The 25,802-nt window shown below is 44.2% G+C and overlaps 1 protein-coding gene across 1 annotated transcript in view; it reads left to right on the forward strand.

The window, feature by feature from the left end:
- LOC147678040 (mucin-3A-like) overlaps window positions 1-25,802 on the forward strand; it is a 174,535-nt gene that overhangs the window by 50,790 nt on the left and 97,943 nt on the right. The window contains exons 4-5 of the mRNA XM_086945937.1: window positions 18,482-18,600; window positions 20,886-20,944. Of these exons, the coding sequence (XP_086802063.1) occupies window positions 18,482-18,600; window positions 20,886-20,944 (178 nt within the window). The remainder of the gene's footprint in view (window positions 1-18,481; window positions 18,601-20,885; window positions 20,945-25,802) is intronic.

The following is a 25,802-nucleotide window of genomic DNA, read 5'->3' on the forward strand; positions in this document are numbered from 1 at the left end:
GTATCATTAGGGAAGCATAGCATCACTGAAGAGAAATTGGTAGCGCAACCTGCAGGGGGTAAAGAGGTCTCGCAGTGGTACTGGTGCCTGCTAGAAGAGACAGACGGAGATTTCACCCTCCCGGAACAACTATGGGGCTCAGATCTGGGGCCCCAGAGCATCGAAACCTGGCAGAATTCCTGTACCCTACTATATAAATGCGTCAAACCCGCATGGCTAAGACGTAATCATTTTTTTACAATTCACCGTGCATATTTTACACCGCTAAAACTATCTAAATTTATCCCAGGGAAGAAATGTAATAAATGTGGCCATATCACAGCCTCAGATATCCATATGTTCAAGGAATGCCCCAACATATCACAGTTTTGGAATGAAGTTAAAGTAACTCTGGACTCTATTCTTAATACTTCGATCTCCATCACACTCTCCTTGATTATATTTGGATGGGACAATAATATAAAGGGCCACGCAAGGACATTTCTGTTCTTTGCCATACTGCTTGCAAGAAGAGAGATATGCAAGGTTTGGATTGAAAATTCAGCACCAACCCACGCAAACTGGCTGTCGTCTCTCTACGCAACCTCTAAAACAGATTTGAGGAGATCAGGTGGCGAGCGTAGCCGTATCTTTTGGGACGTTTTGGTTCGTTGGAGACAATAACCGGGGTTTTTTTTTTTGTTTTTTTTTTCCCCGGTCCTATGATTATGCCTTGAAACTCCAAGAACTAGGCCCCCCCCCAGTCGGCTCAGAATGGCTAGTTCAATTGAATAAAACTTCAAGTTTGGAGTCTTTTCCCAAGATACACTTCGGGCCATCTATTGCCGAGTTCCACCAAATAGAGTACAAGATGCAGAGGAAATTCTGCACCTGGATTAAGTGGTTGGCAGTTGGAGGCTAAATAAGAGTGGGTCAGGCAAATGAGGATAACAAAAAAAAAAAAAAAAAGCAAAAAAAAAAATAACAATCAATAAGGTTAAAAACCAGATGCAATAACGAAAATAAAAGTTAAAAGCAATCGTACACCATTAAGTGTGTTAATATTATGTTGAAAATTTGAGGTGCGGAGCACCAGGTGAACAGTGCACGATTAGGTGGGGCCAAAAACAAATCATAACCACTTGACAAAACACAGGAGTGACTACCCTGATTAGTCGTAGCACCATTTGATTAGCAGAGAAAAACATTATCAAATAAACGGAGTGCTCCTCACGAACCCGATTTACACAGATCAATTACCCAGTCACCTAGTGAGGAGGCACCCAATCAACCCAACATGCAGTTTGATACTATAACCAGAATGACGGATAACAGAGCTAACACATTGGCTTATTCTAATGAACAGGCAGATCAAATGTATTCACTCATCAAAGAAGTAAAAAATATGGACGTTCATGGGGGATCAATAAGTCAACAACTTAAACAACTGGAGTATTTAACACGCCGCCAACTAAACCAAAGAATGCACGCCTCTACGCTCATTCAATACCATCGAGCTAAGCGCATCCCCAGAGGGCTGCGCTTATCAATAAAACCCATGTTATTTTGCTTCAACTTAAATTCGAAATTTATGGACAAGTGGTTTAGCATTTTAAACAAATGCTCCCTGGATCTCATATTACTTATCATAGAAGAACTAGCCAAGACCATAAGAGATCTGGAGGAAGAAATCTTTGTACTTAAAACAGAACTTGAAACTAGGATGGAGACGGACTCCTGGAAAATGAGTTTGGAAGGCATTAACATTAAACTTGACAAATATGAGAAGGAGTTACAGGAAGGAAAGTTACAAAAGTATAAACGTGACACCATTGACTATAAACTTAATGAAGTTTATACATGGGCGGACATCTATGCCCGACGTCAGTATATTCCAAAGAAAACACCAACATCTACACGTTCATCTGAGGAAAGTTTGGTGACAGACAAGGAAACATCCATACGTAGAGGACCAGTTAAAGCCAACCAGGATGGGGTAATACTAACAACTGAAAACAATGATCAGGCAACCACGAGCAGAGCTACGTCTTTTTTGTCACAGGCACAAGACTCAGGACAACCACCAACAGAACCAATAGAGACACCACCAACAGCAAGCGGAAAACAAGGCGAGGAAGTGGCCGGAAAAGCACTGAGAAGTGGACGAACAGTGATTTAATCATCAATATATCTTCCACCACATTAACCAAACATCAAATAAAAACACTAAACAAAGGTCTTTCATTTGTACCGACAACTGCTACAAATGAAATGGAAACAGAAGGAGCGTTCTTCAGATTCATGAGAACACTGAAACTAAGACATTATTTTGAAAATGTGGCTGAACCAGCTGAAAGCACAGAAGACAAAACACAGAGAAAATTCAAACCCAAAAGTGTATTCCAAGCACCAGTGTCGCATAAAATGTTGGACACCTTCGAAATAATGGTCAGGAAGGATTTACAAGAATTGGACTACAAAAGGAAACGACACAATAACTTAACCAAATCAGAGCAAGACACAATAAACAATTTGGCAAACAACGCAGCTTTAACAATACATCCAGCAGATAAGGGCGGAGCCCTAGTACTAATGGATACGGTTTTTTATGAACAAAAAGTCAATGAACATGTGGCAGACAGGAATATTTATCTTAAATTACCATCTGATCCAACAACAGCATTACAACACATGCTGAATGACATTCTAAGAGACGCCACAGACAACAAATGGATTGATGAACAAACTTCAGCATACCTCACTCAAAAGAATCCAAAATGTCCAACCCTTTACATGATCCCAAAGATTCACAAGCACCCTACAAACCCCCCATTAAGACCAATTGTATCAGGGTGTGGGTCAATTTTTGACCCCCTTGGCAAATACATTGACCATTTTCTACAACAGTTTGTTCAACAATGGGGGTCCTACATACGGGACACAACGGACTTTTTGAACAAGTTAAAATGGACAGAGGAAGGATTTCAACAACATTGGATTATAGGTACCATTGATGTGGTGGCTCTTTACACCTCCATACCACATCACGCAGGATTGGAATCTATTGAATGGGCATTGTTACAAATGGAAAACTTACCTACACATCAAAAATTTTTTTTGCTACAATTAATAAAATTCTGCCTTCACAACAGTTACTTTTCATGGAAGGATGAATATTATGCTCAACTGAATGGGACTTCAATGGGCTTTGCGGGGGCCCCCGCCTATGCTAACACCTTCATGGCACAATATGAAGCGAACAATTTGATGTCATCAAGAGAATGGACACATGTCAAAATGTACAGCAGATTTATTGATGATGTGTTTCTGATTTGGGATGATACACAAGAAACTCTTGAACAACTGATACACTCATTGAACCAAGTGGATGCCAGAATCCAATTCACTCATAAGATAAGTGAGGAGGTTATAGACTTTTTAGATGTAAGAATTACCAAAACAGCAAATGGCTTTGACACCGCCCTTTATACCAAGTCTACTAACCGGAACAGTGCTCTTGATTACTCAAGCTTTCATCCCAAGAGTCTCATCAAGAATTTACCAGTGTCCCAATTCATCAGGATAAAACGAATATGCTCTAATGCACAAGTTTGTGAAATGACATTAGCCAAACAGACACAACAATACAAAGAAAGAGGATATCCAGGTGATGTACTAGAAGAACAATTAAACAAAGTACAACTAATGAACAGAATGGATTTGCTGAAACCAAGCAGAAAGAAACAACATGATAGGATGGTATTTGTAACCAAATACACAACTTTATCAACGAAAATCAAACAAATAATCAACAAAAGATGGGAACTATTATCTGTGGAACCAGATTTCCATGGCATTTTTAGAGAACTTCCTGTACACGCGTACACAAGAGGACCAAACCTGAGAACAAGATTGAAACACAAACAACATGTCACACAGCCAGCGGAATACAAGGGAACAACAAGATGCCTAAATTGCACTAATTGCAACAATGTGATTACAGGCAATACATGTACACATCCAACTACTGGTAAACTGATACACCTCAAACACACTAGAGATTGCAATACACAAAATGTAGTCTATGCTATTAAATGCCCATGTGGCAAGATGTACATTGGCAAAACGGAACGCAAGGTGAAAATACGCATAACGGAACATAAAAGCAGAATCCGAAATCAAAACCTCACGTCACCAATAGTGTTTCATTGGAGTGAAGAGAAACATACCATCTCGCAGTTAAGATTCTTCATAATTGAAAAAGTACAAATCCGACTAGGCACAGATAATCATCAAAGATTGCTGCAACGCGAATTGTTTTGGATTAAACACTTAAAAACCTTAGCCCCAACGGGCCTCAACGACAAATATGATTTATCATGTTATTTGTAATTGAATCCAGATCACAGTGACGTTTACTTCAGTCCTATAATCTAGCAAAAATTCCTTATGAATTAATACAGTGATCGGGGATCATAAGTTATGAACAGCAGCTAGTAAATAAACATAGTAAAGGTCTGAGAGATTTACCACCTTTGGTTCTAAGGGGATTAGGAGAAATGATACTCAAGAATGACTAATGTATACCAAGTGTAATGTATATAAGAAATATGAAAAAGCTATTAGAAACAGCATAGAAACATGTGCTCAAGTTTAGTTATTGTTAAAATAATGGATTATAATTTTGTATACCATCAGCACATATGATTGCCAAAAGATTGTTTCACATGTGATTTAATATATACATCTGTTGAACACCACACCAACACAAACACTTATAGGGATATATTGGGTTCTTCAATACTAACATGGAACAGAGGTACGTGTCTTTACGTGGCACCCGTAGGCACAGTAAAATCCCCCGTTTTGTTGTTTACTAGATTTAAGAATAAGTTTTTTTGATAGATTGATTACCAGATGGCCACGCAGTGACATAACAAAACAGTTCTTATGGGTAGCACTTTAACTTATGAATTACTTGCATTCACCAAGTGTGAGCATCATACGGGAATAGCAAACACCGAAATAATTTCCCAGCGTTTTAGGATAGCTTACTGTTATAGGAACTTTTATTTTTTCTCTCGTTTTTATACTGAGAGCAGTATGACCTAGCGTTGAGCATTCGAAGCGCATATTTGTATGCAAACGTCAATAATCAACCGGTCCAATATGGCGCCCACACGGGTGGGAGAATGGTGTGTAGAGGATGAGAGTAGTCCGTCATCAACTATTACCACCCCGCAACCATGCGGAGTTCGCGGAGTTCTTCAATGGAGTCTCCTTAACATTCGGGTGAACACGGCACACACAGGGCTGCGGTCTATTCGTATACGGAAGGAAAATTTGGCACACCAGGTACGGAATACTTCAAATAGAGCAGTTAACTCGCGGCTTTAGCGGGAACTCAGAAGTATAACATAGGAAATATTTTCTTTCATCCCACAGAATCAAAGATGTGGTGAAGATAAGGTAGGGCATACTACAGAACGTAATTTAATAAAGTAGTTCTTACTTTCTTTCGCGGTATCAGTGCAGTTCTGATAGATTGTACTTATTGTTACAGAGCACACAGAGAAATCATACAAGGTACGTTCCTTATGGTAGTACAGGTATTATTTGATTGATGATCCAGGTGTCCATATAGTTGACATGGATGTTTATGTTTTGGCATTGATTTATACAGAGAATCACAGACAGAGGCGATCATACAGGTACAACCACAACAATATCAAACAGGTATGACATTCACATTTTCCAGTAAATACCCCCATGCACTATCACTGAAATGATTCTTACATGATGCATATGTTTTTATTTTCAGAGTCGCCCCTGATGAAGGCACCACAGAGGTGCCGAAATGCATTGGGCTCTTTTGTAAATATATGAAAATTGTATGGACTTATATATGTTATGCCAAAGTACTGAAAAAGAAATAATGATTGTATAACTAAGAAAATGTAAGACATCTTTTTTGTTATGAACAAAGAAAATAACAATCAATAAGGTTAAAAACCAGATGCAATAACGAAAATAAAAGTTAAAAGCAATCGTACACCATTAAGTGTGTTAATATTATGTTGAAAATTTGAGGTGCGGAGCACCAGGTGAACAGTGCACGATTAGGTGGGGCCAAAAACCCATCATAACCACATAAACCGACAGTAGCACAAGCTCCCATGGAGAAATGGGATATTCTGTTATTCTCTGACCGCGTGGCTCTGCCCCCAACTAGAGGCCGTGGAGGAATGGAGGCCCTGCTAATGGCCCCCAAAGTTGCATACTGACACACTTTCCATTTCTGAAAGCTTGACATGGAAAGCCTTTCGGAAACCTACATTGTTATCCCGACGGCTGAAAATCTGTCCTCAGGGATTACGTTGGGGCCTCTGACTGGCCGATGGGCTCCTTGAGCTCTTCGGAATCCAGCCAAACTGACCGGCCGGTTTCACTATCAACAGCCTGCATTCTAATGCGGTGTCCAAAAGGGAAACCCAGATGTTGAGTGGAAAGCCTCCAACCACAGGTCGGTGGCTTCTGACCGCCATCAAAATATGGCCCTAAATCTTAAATAGGTTCATTTAATGTTTGCAATGGTGATGTTATGTTATGTTATGTTATGTTAAACAAATTTATAAGGCGCAACTAACACCATTAGGTTTCTTGGCGCCATAATGAAGAGAGCAGATGAAGGAGCAACAGAGGCCGTTTATTTGTAGGATTCAGTCAAGAGAAAAGTTTTAAGGGAAGATCTGAATTTGGGGTACGGAGTGGACAATCTGAGAGGCAGAGGGAGGGAATTCCAAAAAGTGGGGGCCAGGAAGGAGAACTTGAGCCCGCCGTGTTTCTTCCTCTTATATCTGGGAGTGGATAACAGGGCCAGTTGGGAAGACCGGAGAGTGCGAGGGGGGACGTAGGGTTGAAGGAGGGAAGAAATAAAGAGGGGGCCCTGACCAGCAAGGGATTTGAAAATGATACAGCCCAGCTTGAACTTGCAGCGGGCGGCTACCGGGAGCCAATGAAGGCTTTTTAGGAGGGGACGGACGTGTTGATCTCTTGGGAGAGAGTGGATCAGGCGGGCAGCCTGATTCTGGATCAGCTGAAGCCGCCTAAGTTGGTAGGCTGGGATGCCAACATATTACTAGCGCAAGCAGGGCCAAGGTAAGGGCCTCGGTAGTAAGTAGCCGGGAGATTTTCCTGATTTTCCTTAGTTGAAAATGGCTGGAGGAGACTACCGCGCTAATCTGGGGCGTCATAGAAAGGTCGCTGCTGATGACGACTCCCAGACTTTTGGCACAGTTGGCAGGGCGGGGTGGGCTGCCGAGGCTGACCGGCCAGAAGGAGGAGTCCCAAGGGTTGGAAGAGCCCCCGACAAGAACCAGCTCGGTCTTGTCGGGGTTGAGCTTCAGGTGGTTTGAGCTCATCCAATTGCTAATAAAGCAGAGGGTGTTTTGGAAGGTAGAAATAGAGTCAGCAGAGGAATCAATGTTGAAAATTAGTTGTATGTCATCAGCGTAGTTGAACGCTGTGACATTGAACTGTCGGAGGGCACGAATAAGTGGGGAAAGATACAAATTAAAAAGGAGGGGGGATAGGGAAGAACCTTGTGGGACACCACAGGTAAGTTTGACCTGGGAAGCAGAGAACTGGGATAGTCTGACTGCTTGATGGCGTAGGGTCAGAAAGGAGCGGACCCAGGCCAGGGCGGTACCCTGGATGCCGGCCTCCCCGACACGGTCGACCAAAATATCATGGTCGACCGTGTCAAAGGCGGCCGACAGGTCCAGGAGGACCAGAGCCTGGCAGATGTTAGCGTCCGCTCCCCTGCGCAGTTCCTCCATGACAGAAAGGATGACAGCTTCTGTTGAGTGCGCAGGTCTGAATCCAGCCTGCTGGGGGTCCAGTACACTAGAGTCTTCCACAAAAGAACTGAAAATCTGAGTGACGTGCGACTCTAAAACTTTGCTGAGAAAAGAGAGAAGGGAAATTGGGCGATAGTTGCTCATGATGGAAGGGTCTGCCGAGGGTTTCTTCAGAATGGCAACCACCTCGGCCTGTTTGAAGGGTCCAGGAACCTCCCCTATGGTCAAAGAGTTGTTCAAAAGAGCAAGGGGGGGGTCTGGACAGGAAGTGAAAGCTTCTCGGAGGACCGAGGGGGGGCAACAATCGCTGGGAGAACCAGAAGAGACTTTGTGTAGGAGTGACAAAAAGTTATCCTTTGAAATGAGGGGGATGTGAGTAAGAGTGTGAGTGTAAGAATGACTAGGAACACAAGAAGGTGTGGGAGCAGGTGAAGAAATGGAGATGCTGGTTTTAATTTTGATGATTTTCTCCACAAAAAATTGGTTAAGGGAGTCGCACGGGATTGGGAAGGGAGGGGGACTAGGGCGACTCTTTCCGGGTTAGATAGTTCATCCACTATAAAAAAAATATCTTTGGATTTATTGGAGGAGTTCAAGATTTTGCTTGAGAAGTAGCATGATTTGGCCGCAGTAATTGATTTCTTGTACTCCTTCAACCGAGACGAAAAAATCTCTTTTGATTCGAGGGAGTAGTCCCGGCGCCAGCATCTCTCTGCCTGGTGGAGACTGAGTTTGTGTGCGCTGAGCTCAGCGGTAAACCACTTTTGGGCATCATGTCTGCGCCTTGTCTTGACAGGTTTTAAAGGTGCCACAGAGTCGGCCGCAGTGGTAAGCCAGTGTGTGAGGGTTTTGGACTGAAGGTCAGTGGGGGTATTGGGTCCAGTGATGAGTGGGGACGATGAGCTCAGAAGAGCAGTAAATTTGTTGAGATCAGCTTTATTCCAATTACGTGCCAGGAAATTGGATTGGCGGGCAGCAGTGATAGGGGGGGACATAGCTAAGGAGAAGGTAATGAGGTGGTGATCTGACCAGAGACAGGGAGAAATGAGGGGAACAGAAATGGCAAGAGAGGTGGTCCAGACTTGATCTAAAGTGTGGCCTTTAACATGCGTAGGTGCATGTATGTGTTGGGTACAGTTGAGACTCAGCATTAGATCAGAGAAGGCGCGCGAGTCAGAGGTTTCGTGAGTGTCTGACGGCCAGTAATTAAAGTCGCCTAGGACCAACACATTGGAATTACTGATGGTAAGCTGGGTGATCAGGTTGCCGAACTGAATAGAGAAGTCAGGCATGGGTTGAGGGGGACGGTAGATCAGCACACAGATGAGCGAAGACCCAGGCTGCTCCAGTCTTAGTACGAGACAGTCTGTCGAGGAGATGCTGGGAAAGGGCACTAGGGAGAACCTAATGGGGTGTCTGATGATAGCTGCAACCCCACCGCCCGCTTTGCCAGTAGGGCGATTGGTCTGCAGAATATAATAACCTGGGGGGATGGCTGCCAAGATATCTGGAGACGAGTCATCTGTAAGCCAGGTCTCAGTCAGGAACAAGACGTCAGGCTGTTCTGAATCCAGAAGGTAGAACATTTCTGATCGATGGCGGACCAGAGACCGGGTATTGAGGTACGTCACGGACAGTGGGGGGGAAGAGGAGCAAGGGAGTGATGGGGTCCGGGCCTCAGGGTCCGGAATGAGAAGACATTTGTCGGGAGAGGTAGGAAAGATTTCCGGGAAGGAAGTTCTGGTCGTGAACAGGTTGTGAAGTACCAGTTTAGGGACGGAAGGGGGGGGAGGGAGGGCGGGGTCGTGAACAGAGACAAGGAAAGAGCGAGTGTAGGTAAGGGGAGAAGCAGAGTAACATGCCCCTTGCCCCGGCCTGCCGCGGACGGGCGCAGACGGGCTTAACTCAGGCGCAACTCCGGCACGCCTACGTCGCGCCCGCTGCGCTCGTCCGCTGCGCTGACACATGGGGGCCGTTTAAATAGGGGCGGAGCGAGGGTGGAGTTCAGGGCTCCACTCAGTGAAACGATCCCAAACAAAGATGGCGCCCGCTACCGGCGGGGACCCGCGATCACAAACAGCCCCCAACCAGCAGAATACCTCAAAAGTAAGAATGGATGTTAGTTGCCTGCATAACAAAAATACATGGGTTAAAATTAGAAGTTAAAAACACGCGCGTTGCGTGAAAGCGCCGGCCGCTCGCAATCAGCGGGGCGCTATACAGTATAATGCAGGAAATAGGTGCAAAATGCTCTCTGAGCGTCAGCGCGCCAGCCCACTGCCACTGGGCTACATGCAAACACGGAGCAAGGATCAGAACGCGCTCCTAAATAGGGGCGGAGCGAGGGTGGAGTTCAGGGCTCCACTCAGTGAAACGATCCCAAACAAAGATGGCGGCCGCTACCGGCGGGGACCGGCGATCACAAACAGCCCCCAACCAGCAGAATACCTCAAAAGTAAGAATGGATGTTAGTTGCCTGCATAACAAAAATACATGGGTTAAAATTAGAAGTTAAAAACACTTGCGTTGCGTGAAAGCGCCGGCCGCTCGCAATCAGCGGGGCGCTATACAGTATAATGCAGGAAATAGGTGCAAAATGCTCTCTGAGCGTCAGCGCGCCAGCCCACTGCCGCTGGGCTACATGCAAACACGGAGCAAGGATCAGAACGCGCTCCTAAATAGGGATGAGAGTAAAAGCACCATCATCATTGGTTCCTCTAAAAGAAGTTATTGGGACAGAGGAGAATCTTAGAGAATAGGGTGTGAGACAAATTTGAGATTGGGGGGTATGTGAAAAAAAGGTGAGAGAAAAGAAGGTACGAGCAAGGCAAGTGAAAAGATGATCAGAAGAGAGCAGGGTGGGTGTGAGTGTGATGAGCAGGAGGAAAGTTAGAGGGTGGGAGAGACAAGAGGAGGAGTTGGTGCTATATACCGAACCCGATAAATAAGGGTACCCTGGGGTTCCTGCTGCCACGCTGAATCTGTTCTGTGACAGAAGGAATCCTGCACTGCGGCTGCCTTTTGTGACAGAGTGAAATATAATTTGCATTTCCCATGATGCATCTGTTCTGCTAGGAAGTGATCTCACACTGCTACTGACAAATTTGTAACCGTCCTCTGAGGGGTAAGTTTCACTGCTAACGTCCAAACAGTATGTGTTTTATGAGAGAAGCTTGCACTGCTGCACCTGTTCCTTGAAAGGGGAGTTTCCACTGTTGCTTCATCACCTGTACCTGTCTTCTGAGAAAATAAGCTTGCACAGGTGCTTTGTCACCTGTGCCTGTCCTGTGAGAAGAGAACCTTGCACTGCTGCTGCATTTGTTGTACCTGTCCTGTATGAAGATAAGCTTGCACTGGTGCTTTGTCACCTGTGCCCATCCTGTAAGAAGAGAAGCTTGCTCTGCTGCTTCATCACGTCTACCTGTCCTGTGAGCAGAGAAGCTTGCACTGTTGCTTCATCATCCGTGCCTGTCCTGTGACAAGAGAAGCTTGCACTGTTGCTTCATCATCCATGCCTGTCCTGTGACAAGAGAAGCTTGCACTGTTGCTTCATCATCCGTGCCTGTCCTGTGACAAGAGAAGTTTGCACTGTTGCTTCATCATCCGTGCCTGTCCTGTGACAAGAGAAGCTTGCACTGTTGCTTCATCATCCGTGCCTGTCCTGTGACAAGAGAAGCTTGCACTGTTGCTTCATCATCCGTGCCTGTCCTGTGACAAGAGAAGCTTGCACTGTTGCTTCATCATCCGGGCCTGTCCTGTGACAAGAGAAGCTTGCACTGTTGCTTCATCATCCGTGCCTGTCCTGTGACAAGAGAAGCTTGCACTGTTGCTTCATCTTCCGTGCCTGTACTGTGACAAGAGAAGCTTGCACTGTTGCTTCATCATCCGTGCCTGTCCTGTGACAAGAGAAGCTTGCACTGTTGCTTCAACATCCATGCCTGTCCTGTGACAAGAGAAGCTTGCACTGTTGCTTCATCATCCGTGCCTGTCCTGTGACAAGAGAAGCTTGCACTGTTGCTTCATCATCCGTGCCTGTCCTGTGACAAGAGAAGCTTGCACTGTTGCTTCATCATCCGTGCCTGTCCTGTGACAAGAGAAGCTTGCACTGCTGCTTCATCACCCATACCTGTCCTATGAGAAGAGAAGCTTGCTCTGCTGCTTTATCACGTCTACCTGTCCTGTGAGCAGAGAAGCTTTCACTGTTGCTTCATCATCCGTGCCTGTCCTGTGACAAGAGAAGCTTGCACTGTTGCTTCATCATCCGTGCCTGTCCTGTGACAAGAGAAGCTTGCACTGTTGCTTCATCATCCGTGCCTGTCCTGTGACAAGAGAAGCTTGCACTGTTGCTTCATCATCCGTGCCTGTCCTGTGACAAGAGAAGCTTGCACTGTTGCTTCATCATCCGTGCCTGTCCTGTGACAAGAGAAGCTTGCACTGTTGCTTCATCATCCGTGCCTGTCCTGTGACAAGAGAAGCTTGCACTGTTGCTTCATCATCCGTGCCTGTCCTGTGACAAGAGAAGCTTGCACTGTTGCTTCATCATCCGTGCCTGTCCTGTGACAAGAGAAGCTTGCACTGTTGCTTCATCATCCGTGCCTGTCCTGGGACAAGAGAAGCTTGCACTGTTGCTTCATCTTCCGTGCCTGTACTGTGACAAGAGAAGCTTGCACTGTTGCTTCATCATCCGTGCCTGTCCTGTGACAAGAGAAGCTTGCACTGTTGCTTCATCATCCATGCCTGTCCTGTGACAAGAGAAGCTTGCACTGTTGCTTCATCATCCGTGCCTGTCCTGTGACAAGAGAAGCTTGCACTGTTGCTTCATCATCCGTGCCTGTCCTGTGACAAGAGAAGCTTGCACTGTTGCTTCATCATCCGTGCCTGTCCTGTGACAAGAGAAGCTTGCACTGCTGCTTCATCACCCATACCTGTCCTATGAGAAGAGAAGCTTGCTCTGCTGCTTTATCACGTCTACCTGTCCTGTGAGCAGAGAAGCTTTCACTGTTGCTTCATCATCCGTGCCTGTCCTGTGACAAGAGAAGCTTGCACTGTTGCTTCATCATCCGTGCCTGTCCTGTGACAAGAGAAGCTTGCACTGTTGCTTCATCATCCGTGCCTGTCCTGTGACAAGAGAAGCTTGCACTGTTGCTTCATCATCCGTGCCTGTCCTGTGACAAGAGAAGCTTGCACTGTTGCTTCATCATCCGTGCCTGTCCTGTGACAAGAGAAGCTTGCACTGTTGCTTCATCATCCGTGCCTGTCCTGTGACAAGAGAAGCTTGCACTGTTGCTTCATCATCCGTGCCTGTCCTGTGACAAGAGAAGCTTGCACTGTTGCTTCATCATCCGTGCCTTTCCTGTGACAAGAGAAGCTTGCACTGTTGCTTCATCACCCGTGCCTGTCCTGTGACAAGAGAAGCTTGCACTGTTGCTTCATCATCCGTGCCTGTCCTGTGACAAGAGAAGCTTGCACTGTTGCTTCATCATCCGTGCCTGTCCTGTGACAAGAGAAGCTTGCACTGTTGCTTCATCATCCGTGCCTGTCCTGTGACAAGAGAAGCTTGCACTGTTGCTTCATCATCCGTGCCTGTCCTGTGACAAGAGAAGCTTGCACTGTTGCTTCATCATCCGTGCCTGTCCTGTGACAAGAGAAGCTTGCACTGTTGCTTCATCATCCGTGCCTGTCCTGTGACAAGAGAAGCTTGCACTGTTGCTTCATCATCCGTGCCTGTCCTGTGACAAGAGAAGCTTGCACTGTTGCTTCATCATCCGTGCCTGTCCTGTGACAAGAGAAGCTTGCACTGTTGCTTCATCATCCGTGCCTGTCCTGTGACAAGAGAAGCTTGCACTGTTGCTTCATCATCCGTGCCTGTCCTGTGACAAGAGAAGCTTGCACTGTTGCTTCATCATCCGTGCCTGTCCTGTGACAAGAGAAGCTTGCACTGTTGCTTCATCATCCGTGCCTGTCCTGTGACAAGAGAAGCTTGCACTGTTGCTTCATCATCCGTGCCTGTCCTGTGACAAGAGAAGCTTGCACTGTTGCTTCATCATCCGTGCCTGTCCTGTGACAAGAGAAGCTTGCACTGTTGCTTCATCATCCGTGCCTGTCCTGTGACAAGAGAAGCTTGCACTGTTGCTTCATCATCCGTGCCTGTCCTGTGACAAGAGAAGCTTGCACTGTTGCTTCATCATCCGTGCCTGTCCTGTGACAAGAGAAGCTTGCACTGGTGCTTCATCATCCGTGCCTGTCCTGTGACAAGAGAAGCTTGCTCTGATGCTACCTGTGTTGTGCCTGTTCTGTGTGGATGACAGAATCTTGTGGCTCACTTCCTGCTGCCACTTTACCTTTAGCTATTCTTTTTATGAATGATGGCTGAACTGCTGCTCCCCTTGTATTAGTGTTATGTGGTAGCAAATGAGGGTAAAATCCCTAACACTCCACAAAAAGGACAGTTCAGTACTTGTTTCAAGGATGATGTGAATGAAAGAGCAAATCTCCCCAATATAGTTTACTTTTGTTTTTGGTAAAACAAGTAGTTTATAAAACGGTAGTTTATAAAACGAACTAGACCCCTTTGTAATATTTAAAAACATGCTAAGTGGTTCAATGTGATGTGTGATGCATTCATCCAACTCTGGCTTCTTTGCCAATATCACTCAGTATTTTGGGATTTTGAACCCCTAAAAACGGTGTTAAAAGCTTAGCTACAAGCACCATGATGCTTTATGATGTTGGCTATAACGCCAGGACTGCCTGATCCTTTCACATGTCATCCAAATACTTGGCAGATTTTTGTGGAGTAAAATAAATAATTTCAGTTCTGTATTTTCCGCTCTTTTATTTGAAGTGAATGGTGTCAGAGGAAGAGGGCAGAAATGCAGATGTGAGCATCTCACTGCTAGCGAGCTGACAGTAACACAGCTCTGAAAACAAAGTGACCAGCTATAAACTCCTTGGTACCCAAAACAATGAGAGCATACACAGAGTCATTACTGCGTAGAAAACGTTGAAAATGTTTGAAATGAAGGGAACAAAGACACTATTTGCTGGTGCCTCTCTGCCACAGCACAACTTTAAGTTTGGCCTGATGTATGCGCCACATCTGTCACACCTCTGTGAAGCGCCCTGCTTTAAACAAGTGCCGCGCGCGTTGCAGGTGCTCCCCAACGAGGGCCCACAATGCATGCTGTGTGAATAAAAGTGCTCCCACATAGTCGTTGGTTAGCAGCACGCCGCATCCCGTAGAGGGGTGCGAAGATTCCAATGATGAAGCATGACACCAAGGGTCCTTTTGCTGTGTGAGGGGTATTTAAAGAACACTGTGTGCTCCCCACCATCGTAGGGACCACTCTAATAAAATCTAGAAGAGGATTCTTTTTGTTTAACTAAATTTGTAGAGGGAGAACGAATACACTCTATCTCTCCTCTCCCCTTTTGTTATATATGTGTGAGTGAAAGGGCCACAGGTACTCTTTACAGATTCATTTAAGGATTTCATTTCTCTGATTCCCTTCATTGCGTTTAATGTTTTTGATCTTTTCGAAAAATTCATCTAGATAAGGAAGACTTCAGAGATGAGGTCTCACATACTATCTTCTTTTGCTCCCTCTCTCATTCTACTTCAAGCACTGTACCATAGAATCGCCTTTAAACTTTCCTGTTTCCTCACATTCTGGCAGAACTTCGCTGGAATGCAGTTACCTTTTGATGTAACAATTTGTGCAGCCTCCAGAAAGTCAAAGGAACAGAGGACCAAAGAACTTTTGAAGTTGCAAACCGTCCAGTTAGCAAAATCGGTCAGCTTGCAATCTCAAAAATCTTTTTGTTTATGTACAAATGTTAAATTGTGATTCGGATTTGCGACGCAGTATCAATAAGGTATTTTGGAAGGAGGGTGTTTATTGTATCCCTTCCACATACGTAATGGTAGTGCAATAGATTAATGTTTTTCAACCAAATTCCAGTCGCAAAACATTAATATCTTAACACCTCATCAAAGGAGGTGGTAAACCATTCACAAATGGAAAGGGGACCCCCTCCTCCCCTTTGAGAATTAAAAAATATATATTTTTTTAAGAAGAGGCAATGGTCCCGTTAACTACTGCCTTCTCCTCAAAAAGGCAAGTTAAACATTTAATGCATCTGGTTTTCCTTTTAGTAAAATAGGGAAAAGAAGAATGCTTTATTTAAAAGCAATTTGACATGGTGTTCTGCTTTCCCCACCAGGCCACCATCCCTGTGGGCTATCATTCCTAATGACTCACAAACTGTGAACTCCCTCATTAATATACATGAGGTAGGTCGATTTGCTACCCACTAGGAATCGCTAATTCAAAGTAGAATGGTTTCATACATTAGGAATATCGGTTTCCTAATTGAGATGTGCAGAAAATTGCAATTGGGAAATTGCATTCCACAGATTTTGCACATCTGGCCCAAGGTTCCCAGACACCGACACGGTGGGTCAGAACTCAGCATTAACTGGATCTACCCGTCTCTCCTAGTTTTTTGTGTTCAAGTTTATTCTCTTACATTGGAATCATTACAACATGCAACCCCCTGACATTCTTGCTGTACTTTCTGTGGCATCAGGTGACCAGAAATCCTATTTGAAATTCTTTGGCAGTCAGCTCAGGTGGCCGCATAGGGCTATGTGCAGGTGATTGCTTCAGCACAAGATCTCTTTCCTAACTCTGTGCCTTAGGGCCTTATTACAAGTTCTCCAGTAAATTGGAATTGTGCAGGGATCACAAAAATAAGCGGTGCCATATTGATCACACACGGTAGCTACCAGATGCCGTATTACATAAGGTGCCCCGGGGCCCAACAGGCATTTGCACCCGCTTTATGCGCCCCTGCGCACCTTGGTATCATAGACAGGGGGAGCAGACGCTTGTCCGTCCCCTTCTATAATACGGATAGTGCTGGCGCACTTAAAGCGCCAGCGCTATCAACAGAGGGTGTTCCCTCATTTGCATAGGGGTAAGCCCTATGCAAATGAGGGAATTCCTTTTACTTTGCACCCGCACCATATTACAGACGAGGGCGCAGAGTCAAAGAAGCCCTCAGAAGGTGCACTGATAGTGTGCCATTTGAAAGCTGGCACACTGTCAGTGTGCCCCCTCAGAGCAGTCCTCTGCAGGGATTAAAGGGGGTTCCATGGAAAGTCACTGATCGCTTATCCCCTTTTAAAGTGCAGGTGGTTGCCACCTGCACTGTGAAGACACAGACCAGCTGCTCTGTGTTTTCACATGAATGCACTGCCCCCAGGGCAGCGCACGTTCGTGGCTGCCCCTAGGGCAGTGCATTCACCAAAATGGGGCACATTTTCATTGTTTGCGCCCGGCGCACCTTTTCAAAGGTGCACTGGGTGCCAACAATGCCAATACATGATACTGCCCCAGGTGTAATAGAGTTGGCACCCCATTAAAAGCTTGTCAGGTAAAGCGTTCTAAAATTCAATAGGGGCCCAATACATGGGCATTTTAGTGTGGTAAGCGGTGGTATGTGCTCTGTATTTCTCAATAATTTCAGAATTGTTTATTGCACCTTATAAATAACAATATCCTGGGTTTCATTATTTGATTCATGTGATGAATAACAGCAAAATGGGGCCTAATTACGATGTTGAGTTGAAAGCCTCCGACCAGCGGTCGGAGGCTTTATGCCCAATATGGTAGGTTTACAGTCCGGCCAGCAGCAATCGGAGTGAAACCTGCGGGGTGTTGACTGTTGGACTGACCGCATAATCCCTGCGGTCTGTCAGACAGACCCCATAATCCCTTAATGACAGTGCCAGGGTTATGATGTCGGTTTCTAATAGCCATTCTATGTCGACCTTTCCGACATCGAAAGGCTGTCGGAAAGCGACATTGAGACCCCCTATCAGGCCCCCTTCTCCCCTGGCCCTCTGCAATGGGGCATGGGGGGCACCTATCGTTCCCACCTCAAGTTGCCTGCCACATTGTGCAGGAATGTTTCAAAACCTCCCTTTCTCTATGGAAAGCTTGTGCTGTGGGCCTTTTCCGCCGGACCCCCAAGCTTCAATTGAGAAATGGAGGTTTGCAACTGCACTATGGGCGGTCGCATCAAAATACTGTAGTCGGAACCGCCGACCTGAGATCGGCAGGTTCCGTTTCACAATGGTGTCGGGTGGAAGAAAGTCCACCCGACATCGTAATAAGGACCTAAGAGTTTTTCTGAAAACCGTGCATGGCAGGCACCTACTGATTCACTCAGATTCAGGGCTTAAGTCTCTGCCTTCCTATAACATAATGTGGTTTGCAATCCATCCTATTTTTATTATATGAATTTCCAAAACTCACAAGTTGCTATGTGATGGGGACACAAGCTGTTTGAATTTTTCTTTTTTGTTAACAAAAATGTCCCAAAGTGTATTGTGACGCATGCTGTGTCCTGGAAGATCAATCGCAGGTTGAATCCACCGATGTGTGGTTGCTTCTATCACTCTGTGCTTCTATGATGTATGTGAACAGCCTACCTCTGCCAGGGATCCAATCAATGTAGGTGTAACATGTTTCCCATGCTTGCCCTCATAACAATGGTTGCCCTTTCAAAATAATTCTTGACTCTAATTTGTGTTTTTCGTGTGAATGGCTGTCACTGAATTCCTGTATTTTTTACAGTCACTGTCCAGGCAGAAGTGGCAGTCGAGGTAACAATCACCAACCAACAGTTCAATCCGCAGCTGATGAATAATAGCAGTATCGAGTATAAAGTCTTTGAACGTAACTTCAAAAGTGAGGTAAGAAATCATTTCGCAACCCAGGTTACAACTGTGAAACAACACCATATGGACACTCTTCTGGCTAGTGATGCAGGACTTTGGGGAACTTTAGCTAGATGGTTAAATCTAAGACAAAGTATTCACCCACAAAATCACCATTTGTATATACTTAATCTTTTAAAGTGTCCTGAATTGCATGTGTAGGCTCTGCCTATACCTGAGCTAAGGTCATGCTACATAAGTACCACTCCATTAATACAGATGTCCAAAACGACACCAGGCATATCGAAGGGTGAATAGGGTCAGGGTGCATGTCTGAAGTAAGGAACACCTTTAGATAGTAGTCCATTCACACATACAACGTGTAAATAACTTGAGCAGTCAGAAGGTGGATGCAGTTGGGTAGATGTGCTGAATAACAGGAAAGAGAGAGTGCTAATAAATCTAGTTCATTTGGAGAAAAAGTGTATGGGCTCACCGAGATTAGTTCCTAGGCTGATACTCCTGAATACATCCTTTGGGGGTGTCACAGAGGATAAGTCTAGCATGTAATGGCTGCTTACAGGCAGATTTTTGAGAGATTTTTCAGGGAGAGAATTCTTGAAGCAAATCAGGGAAAATCAGGCGTACTAAGAATCGGTGGGAGAATAGTCTAGTAGGTGTCAACATTTGTCAATACAGCCAAGAGCAAAGCCATCCATTGAGTGTCATTGAAAAATGAGCGGGGGGGAACTACCGGGAGGTTGGAAAAGAAATACAGGTGTTGTGGGACGAGGATCATTTTCGCGCCCGCTATCTTCCCCATGACTGCCAGTGACAGATCTTTCCAAGTATAGAGGCTTTTGATGACCCAGCAGGAGCACTTTCATCATAAATGTAATGCCAGATGAGCCATTATCTTATGCCAGCCTGCTTGACCATTTTTGTATTGAGTAGATAAACTCCCTTAGTGGGGTTTCATTACGCAAATAAGGTTAATAGCGTTGATGAGCTGGGAGTACTCTCACTGAGTGTGGGATCCATTGATAATCTTTTCTGCCCAGAATTGCCAGGGCTATCATGTGGGTCCTGAGCGGGAAAAATGAATGGTAGAAGACCTGCCTTTCATGAGGATTGCCATGCAATATTAATAAAGTTGTGGCATGCCTTTTTCAGATGGAAGAGGTGTGGCACAGCCGCCAGAGCTTCTGACTCCGGAAGGCGGAGCTCAGCAGCAGCAGCTCAAATCAGCATCATGTGACTCTGGGCAATAGCTCACTTAATCTCCTCTTCAACCCCCAGCACCTGGATACCCTTAGGTGTGATACGTTGTGCTTTGCAAATCTGGGGGCAGATTTAGGAAGGACTTGCGCCGCCGGTGCGTCACTTTTTCCCATGTTAAAAATGACGCACCGGCGTCGCAAGGCCTTCATAAATCTGCCCCCTGGAATTTTATGGGCAGCTGGCTATAATGTTCTGATGGTGGAACCAGCTGAGGTTCTGATGTCGTAAATTGTAGAGTTTTTCAGTCTAGTGTTCGTGAAATGATCAAGATGTAACTATGATGTGGAAAAAAAGTTATGGTGCGGAGCATCTAAGGGAAAATATTTGGGGGCTGGACCTCGTTGCTGAAAGTCACTTGTGAATAAATAAACCTGAATTGGAACAAATATGTCTGAATATCTTTGCAGTAGTGCAGCAAAGATGCCTCTGACCCTGGTGCAAGGAAAATGGAAACCTAGGACTCCTTTATGAGTAGCAACATATAGCAATTGTGAGGGTTTCAAGGGGCCCATCAGGGCTGTATATCCCGGTGCCAATACACATGCTGCACCAATGGTAGCTACACCCTTGGGTCTTTGGTAATTGTCACTGACATGAATCTAGTCCTTTGCTCACCTCTAAAGGGGACAGGGGAACTGCAGAAGAACAAAGATCCGGTTTTACCAAACTCCAATTCTGGTTATTTGTCTTTTTAACAGATGGGATTTCAAGAAGGAAAGTGTTAGAGTGCCAGAGTTGGTGCTGTCCAGCAAAGGCTGTTCGTTTTAAAGCATATTTACTGTTTTTCCACAGGTATTTCATCAACAGATGTATTCCAATAAATGTATGTAGCCAATGCAATATAAATGTTTTATGCTGCACATCCATCATCCTATGTTATGCAGTCATAAGGACTTCACAAAATGTTACATTTTGGTGAATATTCAACTGACAATGCAACTGATGTATTAGAGCATATTAATGAAAATTCAGATAGAAAACATTCTTTTAACTTTTTTCCAGCAAAGCACCCACTACATATCTATCTTGTTTTTTTCCAGATGGTAAAGGTGTATAGAAATGTGCCAGGGTTTAAAGACGTTGAAATACTATCTGTAAGGTAAGATGATTTAATATATTTGATAATTTATTGTGTCAGCGTCATGAAATCCTAACACACCCACTCAGCAGCAATAGACACATGGTCTGGCCTGGTGGGAAGGCTAAGACATTTTAGGGTTTTATTTTCTGTTTTTAGAGATGACAATGATAAATATAAATTTTGGAGATTAATTATTAGTAGGAGGCAACAGTCAGAGCTGGTGGTAAATGGAGCAACAATGGGTGCAAAAGGATTCTCTGCAGGGGCGGAGAGGAAGGATGAGGGTGGGGAGGGGTAGGCAAGGGAAGAGGTTGAAGTGAACTAGCAAAAAGACACATGCATTACAGGGGCGGCCGGCATGGATAGTGGGTGGCGGTGACTGGTGTGGGGTGTAAAAAAAGAAAGTAAAAAAGCACTCACCGTCTCTCCTCCGTCTCTCCTCTGCGTCAGCTGGAACAGGAAGCACCCAGGCTCGTGCAGTGTTGTGCTTGGTCTGAGTGCCATTGCTCTGCGCTCAGATGGGGACTGAAAGTCTGGGCATTTTCTCCATCCAGGCTGTAATGCAGCCTGCGTGGAGAACATGTAGAGGCCCCAAGACGGCCAGTCACACATTCATGCACACTTTACAGAGTGCCCACCACTCTCCCCCTGCTCCTTGTGTAAAGCAGCCCCACCCCCTCTGCAGCAAGAAAAAATAAAATGATGACATTGAGGTATCAATTAATTTTTCATTTCGTAACACTGCTGCAAAGGGATGTATGGTGGTACATCGCAAACACTTACATCGTATGCTATAACATTGTAATTGTTACATTGCATGTCCCCTTAGATCGTGAGTAATCACAACTCATACCATTATGTCGCATTTGTATAGCAATGCATGCAAAATACATTCACATCGCATACAGACACCCCTTTAACATTGCAATTTTTACCCCTATGCGCATTTCCCTTCACCCGACCCTAAACCCTATCCTTGAATCATAAAACAGTAACCTACAATATGGCACGCTAACACTTCCCTAAACCCTAATCCCTAAACAGTAAAGCAAGCCTACACTATGACCTCAACCCTAAGCCCTAATCCCCAAAGGCCAAAACAGTACCGATACTGCAACTAGCCCTAAGCCCTAACGCAACCCCAAAACAGCACCTATACTACAAGAAGCTGTAAGCCCTAACACAACCCCAAAACAGCACCTATTCTAGTAGTAGCCCTAGTAGCCCTAAAGCAACCCCAAAACAGCACCTATTCTCCTAGTAGCCCTAACGCAACCCCAAAACAGCACCTATTCTACTAGAAGCCCTAGTAGCCCTAACGGAACCCCAAAACAGAAACTATTCTAAAAATAGCCTTAAGCCCTAATTCCCAAGCCCAAAACAGTACCTATACTACAAGAAGCCCTTATCCCAATATGAGCGGCATCCTTACCTGTCTCTTTGTCGTTGTTCCAGCGTTGTCTCCCTGTCGTCTGTATCCCTCGGAGTCCGTCTCGACGCCCCCCATAGCCCGTGTCGGTGCATGTCCATTACATCCCATGCGTTGGGAATGAATGCATTCTGAAAGCGCATGCGACGTAATGGCGTGCATAGACAACGCACGCGTCGTAACGTCGTGTGCGTTGTAAGTGCAAGCGATCTCAACGCACACGTCGTAATGCATGCGTTGAGATGGGTTTCTCCCCTGCTAAGCAGTGGGGTGACGCTCCTCCGCCTTAGCTAAGGTGCCGGCCCTGATGCTTTGTCAGAAAAGGAGTTCAGGCAGAGCCGGCGGACAAAGCCTAGCTGCTTTTGCAGCAGAATCCTACCGCAATTCCATCAGTTCTTTTTTATTGCCATTAATATCAGGTCCAGTGTTCCTGAACCTGGGAAAAATTGATGCAAAAACCATGAGCCATTCATGATCCAGCAGAGTTTAACTCCATACTGCAATTTGTCCCCTTCACCAGACTGGTAGTGAGAGCCATAGTATGACTGGGAGGAGCACAGTGTCATACACAGCTCACTTTGTGATCCAGAAAATAGAAGACACTGTGACTCAAAAAAGATGGTTAGACAGAACACAAAGTGTGACACAGAAAACGTTAATCATCAAATGAAGTGTGACATACAAACAAAAGATGTGATACAGAAAACACAGTGTGACGAAGAACAAGCTGTCACACAAATAGTGACTAGTAGAACAAGCTGTGAAGTGAAGTAGAGTTAAGTAGAGTAAAGTGGAATGAAGTTAAGTGCTGGTATCAGAATAGCCTTTTCCACAGTTCCATTTTAGATGGTTTCTGGAAAACCATGGCTAAAAACCTAAGACTTACAGTGATGTTACTTCCATTCAGCACACAGCCTGAAGTGATAGTAAGTCACAGGCTCAAGCATTATGCAGAACCATCTGATTACGTTTTCCTAATATCCATGGGAAAAGACCTAAACCTTTAATGAGTCCATACCATGGCTCCACCTAGTAAGCAGAACCAAGCCATGTTGCCAACTGAACACTGTAAGTAAGTAATGCCCACCTCATAAAGTCCAGACTACACCATCTTATGATACAGCACGACAAATACTATTGTGATGTCAAGTTGGAGAACGCTACCAGAAACTGATCCAGCAGAAGCGGTGTAACATTTATACTAATTTACAATATCTCCAATATATCATGAATAGAAACTTTATTACATCTAAGAGTTTGGGCCTATAAAAAACTCAATGACTACTTGCATAAATTTGGTCCTCCGATAGATCTTTAGGAGAGCAACTAGGGACTCAGATAATAAGAGACGGCTGCTATTTCTCATGAGGACATATAATGAAGGAAAAGCCTGCCCAACAATAGCAGTCACAATAAGCATTATGTTGAATAACACATCAATAAAGACAAACTTGATACTTATCAAGTCTCTTTTGTCTAAATATGTCAAAATAGGAATGGTCTATACACCAAATACATTAGTAATGTCAATTTTGTAATATTTCAATGTTACAGGCAAAATTACAAAAAGTAAATACAGTTCATGGCAAATACATCATAATCAATAACAAGTGTGAGAGGAGAGAGAGAGACAAAAGGAAATAAATCTTGCAATATCAATATGCAATTCAGATTTCATATGAACCTAAGATCAAAGGGCTAATGCACAGCGTACAATAGTTAGAAGTAGATAATCCTTCAGCTGAAAAGGTATAGCTTGAGCAACATCACCAGCTGATGAAGGACAAGGTAATCAGGATAGTTATTATTTGAGGAAAATCAGGTACTTACTGACAGTATGTCAAACCCAGTATTTGCATGGATTATAGCCAGCCAGCGTAGCATAGAGAGAATACAGCACCAAAGGGCTCTCTTCTCAAAGAAACAGCTACTGCCAAATTCTTTTTTCACGGAAATAATTATACCCCAAGATGTTCACAATCCCACCCACCCCTAATTGTTTCATTTCACAGTTCTGCACTATTCCATTGGTTAAATTCATGAGGTGATCATTCTCCAAGCTATGTCATCTGGAACTATAACAAGACAGTCCATTGTTTATTTAGAAAGATGTCATCGCTCCAAGGAAGCAGGAAAGGAAATTGAAACTTCTTTATGTCCTCATGCTTGCTTTCACATCAGCTTACATTTTAGTCAACACTATTATTCATAGAAAGAAATACTCTTAACAGTAGAAAAGAAAATCTAGTGATATATTATGCACAATTAAAACAAATAAATCTGCATTTTTGGAAATATCAAAGGACGTAATACATTTTTTTGAGTCCTAGTCTAATGAAAGGAACAAAAATAATTCTAGCAAGGTTTGAGGTCTTCATAGGGAAAACAAAAATTGTCGTTTTTCAGAAGAATACAGCACACACATTACTAGTGAAGAAATTAGAGGAAAAATACATCAGAGAATGATAAATAAGGATTCATTATTCAGATTAGACTCATAAGCGTAACCCAATTTTAAAATGTGAGTTATTACTTAATCTATTACTTTCTTGTTATAAAGAAGAAAACATAATCATGAAACATTTTACTTCAAGCATTTTCATTATCATTATTTACTAAATTCCACTTATATGTTTTGCTTTAGCACCTTTATCAACTTTCTCTCTCATGTCATTTAAGTTCCATAAATTTCATATTTTCCATGCTTCGTGCACGTTTATTCACTGCAGTTTCTGTTTACTAAACGTGCTGTGTTCTTCTTTCACATTTTTACATTGTTCTTTTGAAATTTTCACATGTTAATATATGTTCACACTGTTAATTATGTTTATTATTAAACTTCTGAGCAGACTTTCAATAATCATGCGCCATCACTGCCCTGCAGTGAGTATTGGCCATTCTGTTTTTTGGCCCCAGCCTCATGCTAATCTAGTGTATGTGTGAAGGTCAAGGGCTGTCATTGATGTGAGTGAAGTCCTGAAATTTGCATGTCCTCATTTGTTTGACAGCAGACTACCACATCTGCCATAGGTTTAGCTTGTAGAGCGGTGGAAGCATACCATGTTTTTTTAATTAGTCATCGTAACCAGGACTTTTTATCTCTGTCACAGTAGTGTAGGCCTACTGGTCCACTCACTTAAAGTTTTGTTGCTAAACACTATCCCAGGTCCATGTACTAAAATCACACTGCATGTTATGCATTTGTGCATGTGTGCAACCCTGTGGTGAAAACACTGTATGCACAAGTACACCAAAGTAAGGGAAGCCTGTAAATTCCATTTTAGAAGCCCTTGGTCTGCTCATGTGGACAAGATGTAAGTGAGGGTATTTTCAAAGGCAGTGAAAGTGAATTGTTGACATTCCTGAAATTTGGGGGAGGAGACTAAGACATGAAGTGGGGAAAGAGGAGCTGAAGCTCCCTTTAGAAATGTGATTAGGTCCTGTTGT

Source organism: Lissotriton vulgaris, chromosome 12 (genome assembly GCF_964263255.1).
Source record: "Lissotriton vulgaris chromosome 12, aLisVul1.2, whole genome shotgun sequence".
In the NCBI taxonomy this organism is placed as follows: Eukaryota; Metazoa; Chordata; class Amphibia; order Caudata; family Salamandridae; genus Lissotriton; species Lissotriton vulgaris.